General features: G+C 60.3%; 1 protein-coding gene across 1 annotated transcript in view; it reads left to right on the top strand.

The window, feature by feature from the left end:
* Positions 1 to 4,044, top strand: part of LOC105979627 (contactin-associated protein-like 2) — a 614,985-nt gene that overhangs the window by 485,571 nt on the left and 125,370 nt on the right. The window contains exon 10 of the mRNA XM_045288903.1: positions 747 to 918. Within this exon, the coding sequence (XP_045144838.1) occupies positions 747 to 918 (172 nt within the window). The remainder of the gene's footprint in view (positions 1 to 746; positions 919 to 4,044) is intronic.

Genomic DNA, 4,044 nt, shown 5'->3' with positions numbered 1-4,044 from the left:
TGTGCCGCTCCATGTGCATTACTCAGTGTGAATAGCGGATACTCCTGGTGACCCTGCAGGTCTGAGGAGAACTGCCTCTGTGGGTCTCAGAGCCATCGGTCTCCATCAGAGCAGAGAGCCTCCTCTTTCTCCAGGGCAGCTTCTGGGGCTTTGAACTGCTACCCTAGTGGTTAGCAGTGCAACGCATAATCGACACCACCACCAGGGCCCCTGTGAGTGGGAATTGCCTGACTGGCAATGAGTGTGTAATACCTTACACGTGCTGGACGGGTGTGCAATGTGCACTGCCTGGCTGTTCGCTGGCACGGGGCCTCGGAAGGCCGTGATGGGTTTCAGCAGTTGAGAAAGCCCTTGACAGGCCAGTGTCTCTGGGCCGAGCTAGCCGCCTGTGGATTCGCAGCTTGGTTCCCCAGATCTGAGGGCAGGCTCAGACAGGGAGCCCAGGGAGCAGAGCGACAGGGAGGTGATCAGAGGGAGAAGTAAGGGGTCAAGAGTGAAAGTCTGGGGATGGTGGGCCCCTCAAACTAGCTTCCCTCCAGAGCGACCTTGAATGTGTCCGTGAAACACCCCATGTTATCAGAAGTCCTCATTCTGCCCAGCTGAGTAGGACATCAGTCAGGCCACCAGTGGGAGCCGCGGGCTGGCACCCAGCCAGAGCACCCAGCCCTAACACCCTCTTCCTTGTCCCTACCGACTGCGCTCAGCTAGAGCACCCAGCCCTAACACCCCTTCCCTTGTCCCCACAGGTGTCCTGAACCAAATGGCCAGCTCGGGGCTCGTGCTGCTCCCGTTGTCCTTCCAGGGCTGCATGCAGCAAATCCAGGTGGACGACCAGCTGGTGGACTTGTATGAGGTAGCCCAGAGGACGCCGGGCAGCTTCGCCAATGTCAGCATCGACATGTGTGCCATCATAGACAGGTAAGCGCCCTCGGCCCGGGCCCAGTGTGCATGGGTGTCCAAGTAAGGGCCGACACTTCCCACAGCATGTGCCCAGGGCATGTGTGCACTGTGGAAAGTGCCAGACATGTGTCGTCTGCAGGGGGGAGGGGGAGTCATGTATGAGGTGATACCAGTCTGCTGTGTGTCTCAGGTTGGGGTGGGCACATGGCACAGTCCCCGGTGCCTTCTTTGCCCTATCACCCCTCCACAAGCATGTGTGCCAGCAGCTCTGTCCGGACAGCTGAGCTGGAGGACACTGCAGGGAGTCAGACGTGCTGTGTCCCAGGGCCTCCCAAGGCCCCCAGCAGGGGTGGGGGGACTGAGAAATGGGCTTGAGTGGGTAGAGGGGAGCTGAAGACTAGGCGTGATTGGGTCGGTTGTAAAACGCATGTTTTGAATTAACACCCCACACGGTGGTGAGCCAGGCGTGCCAGTCTGGGACAGCGCTTGTCCCCCATGTGGTCAGGGACAAGTGTGTCCCCCCGAGAAGAGGCCACTCGAATGTGGAACCGTACTGTGGCCCCTTGGATGCCAGCAGGCAGCCTCCTTCTCAAACATGCTGTCCTTCCCAGGAGGGCGGCTTCAGCCGGAGATGGCGAGCTGTGCAGTGCGCTTACCCGCCCCACTCTGAGGACTGCCCGGGCAGGTCTGCCTCCTCCAGAAGTGCGCTGTACTAATTTTGCAATTCTGAAGATGGACATCCTTGAATTCTTTTCATGCTTTGAAAGAACGCCCCACTCCTGCCTCTGTCAGCACACCCTGTGGGCAGCAGGCTGACTCCCTGCAAAGAGCTCCCCGGGAAGCCGCCCCCAGGGGCACGCAGGCCCTTAGGAAGGCAAGAATGACCTGGGGAAAGGACATGGCCTGAGACGCAGGTGCTGTCCTGTGAGGTCTTGTGTGCCCGACTGGGCCCCAGTGCGGCACATGGACCTTAGGAGACACGATCCCTGAGGTACCACCCTGAGGCTGTTCCCGTGCCTTTGGGCCGCTTCCCCTCTGCCCTGATGTGCCCTGGCTCCGTGCTGGCATGGGGTCCCACCAACAGGGATGATGGTGTTGGCCCTGCTCCTGCCACCCAAACTCCTGTGATGGGCCTGTCTCGGTTTGCTCTTGCCAACTCCACCCTGCATGCCCAGAGCACAGTTTTCAGGAGAGGAGGTTGGTGAGCAAGGGAGAGGGAGAGTGGGCACCACCTGGTTTCCACAGGCACTTGTGGTTCGTGGGGTGGATGGGGGGCAGGCCCAGGGGGCCCATGAGTAGGATCAGGGAGCCTGCTGGGGTGCTCAGGGTGTTTCCAGGTCTACTGCAGTCGGTGCCCAGGAGGGAGCCAGGTCCTTCCATGGCACGTGAGGGAGCTGCCCCAGCTTTGCCCGGGCAGCAGCTGGCTGGGGTCTCAGTGCTTCTCCTGTCACCTGCAGGCAGCCGCTGTGGGGCACACCGGGGCTCTCTGGGGCTCTCTGGGTGAGAACACAAGGTCCAGTTGCCCCGCCCCACCTTCCTCCTCTGGACATGAGCGCCCCTGCTCCTGACTGGGCTTTCTCTGTCCCCCCGTGTCCTGTCATTTTCCCCCAGCTGTGTCCCCACACCCGCACCAACAGCTAGAACTCCCACCAAAGGGCTGGGGTTGTCCATTGGGGAGAGCAGGGCGGTGACAAACAGCAGGAAATGAAGCTTTCTGTCCTTTCCTTGAGTAAGGAAGTGCCAGAGGAGATCCCTCTCCTAGTAAAAGGAAGAGTGGCCTCCCCCACGGAGATTCAAAGGCTGCCCGCCGTCTTTGATGCGATGCTGTCTTGGGACAAAGGAAGAGGAGATTTGCTGTTGGCTTGGCGTCTATCTGCACCTTGACATTTCTGGCCCAGGGAAGGCCCTGAGCATTAAAGGGGTGTCGGAGGGCAGGCGCCTTTGGAGATAGGCAGCGAGGAAGACGTTAAACCCAGTCTGTGGGGGCCACGGGGCCACGGGAAGATGGAAAGGGGGTCGGGCTTCGTTTTTGGCCTTTGATGGTTAGATGACCTGTCAAACGTCATGCGAACAACAGCACTGATTCCAGGATGTATCCCAAACAAGACCACACTCCTCAGAGCAGTCCTTCACACGTGGCTGGACACGTGGCAGGATGGCAGAGTTGCTGCCTGAGAAAGCAAACCGCCCACCACCCGGAGGCAGCTCTGAGTCTTGGAGACCTACAGGAAGCAGGCGGCCCTGCCTTTCTGCCGCAGGGCAGCCGGGGGTTCACCCACCGAGCTTTCAGCCAGTAGCCCAGCACTCGACCACCAAAGCCCCTTGAGGGAACTGTAGCGCTCAGCTCAGGAGCCCTAAGGGGTGAAGCAAGGTTGGGGATCGACCCCACCCCCTTCACAGGGAGGGAGGGCTGGCCGACTGCTTTCCTCATGAGACATAGCCAGCAAGCCCTGCACACGGGGTGTGCCTGCGATGGAGCACATGTGCTGGACCTCCCCGAAACGCGCTCTGCAGAGTCCAAGTGGTGGACAGTGCCTTCCTCAGCCCTGCTCACCCCCAGATTAGTGCAAGACCCTCACTCTCTTCACCATTGCACCCACATGTGGACTCAGCTCTGGATGTGGGCGCCCGGGAGCAGAGAGCCGCTTGCAAGAGGCAGCCTTGCAGTCAGCTGCGGCCTGACGGACGCCCGGCACTGGAGCCTTGGACAGAGCAGCGGCAAGAACCCCTAAGGTTCACCCAGGGCAAGGCGAGGGTCGGGCTCAGGCGGGTCCGTCTGGCCAATGAGCCGAGGGCCAGGACAGAGCGTCCACAGTGGCCCAACTCACTGCCGCTGCCGCCACCTCCAGAGCCAAGCCTCCACAAGGTCTGCATGTCCACTGTAAGGCTAAAGGCACATGGCCAAGGGCTATGTCCTCCCTGACCCTGGCTTTGGTCAGTGCCTTCATGCCTCTGACCACGTTAGAGAAGTTGTCCCTGGATTCAGCACTCAGGGTTTACTGTGTTTGAGGAGACTTTGCATTTCAAACAAAGGGAGGGAGGGAGGGAGGGAGGGGGAGGACAGAGATGGAGAGAGAAGGACCAGCAGGCAGGAGCGGAGGGAGGAAGGAAGAGGACATGAGCCGCATTGCTCTGTGGCGGCAA

The sequence above is a fragment of the Echinops telfairi genome, unplaced genomic scaffold (assembly GCF_000313985.2).
Source record: "Echinops telfairi isolate 266 unplaced genomic scaffold, ASM31398v2 ScPeMD7_23;HRSCAF=83, whole genome shotgun sequence".
Classification (NCBI taxonomy): Eukaryota; Metazoa; Chordata; class Mammalia; order Afrosoricida; family Tenrecidae; genus Echinops; species Echinops telfairi.
Note: the sequence above shows the minus strand (reverse complement) of the source record. Positions and strands in the feature narration are given on the sequence as shown.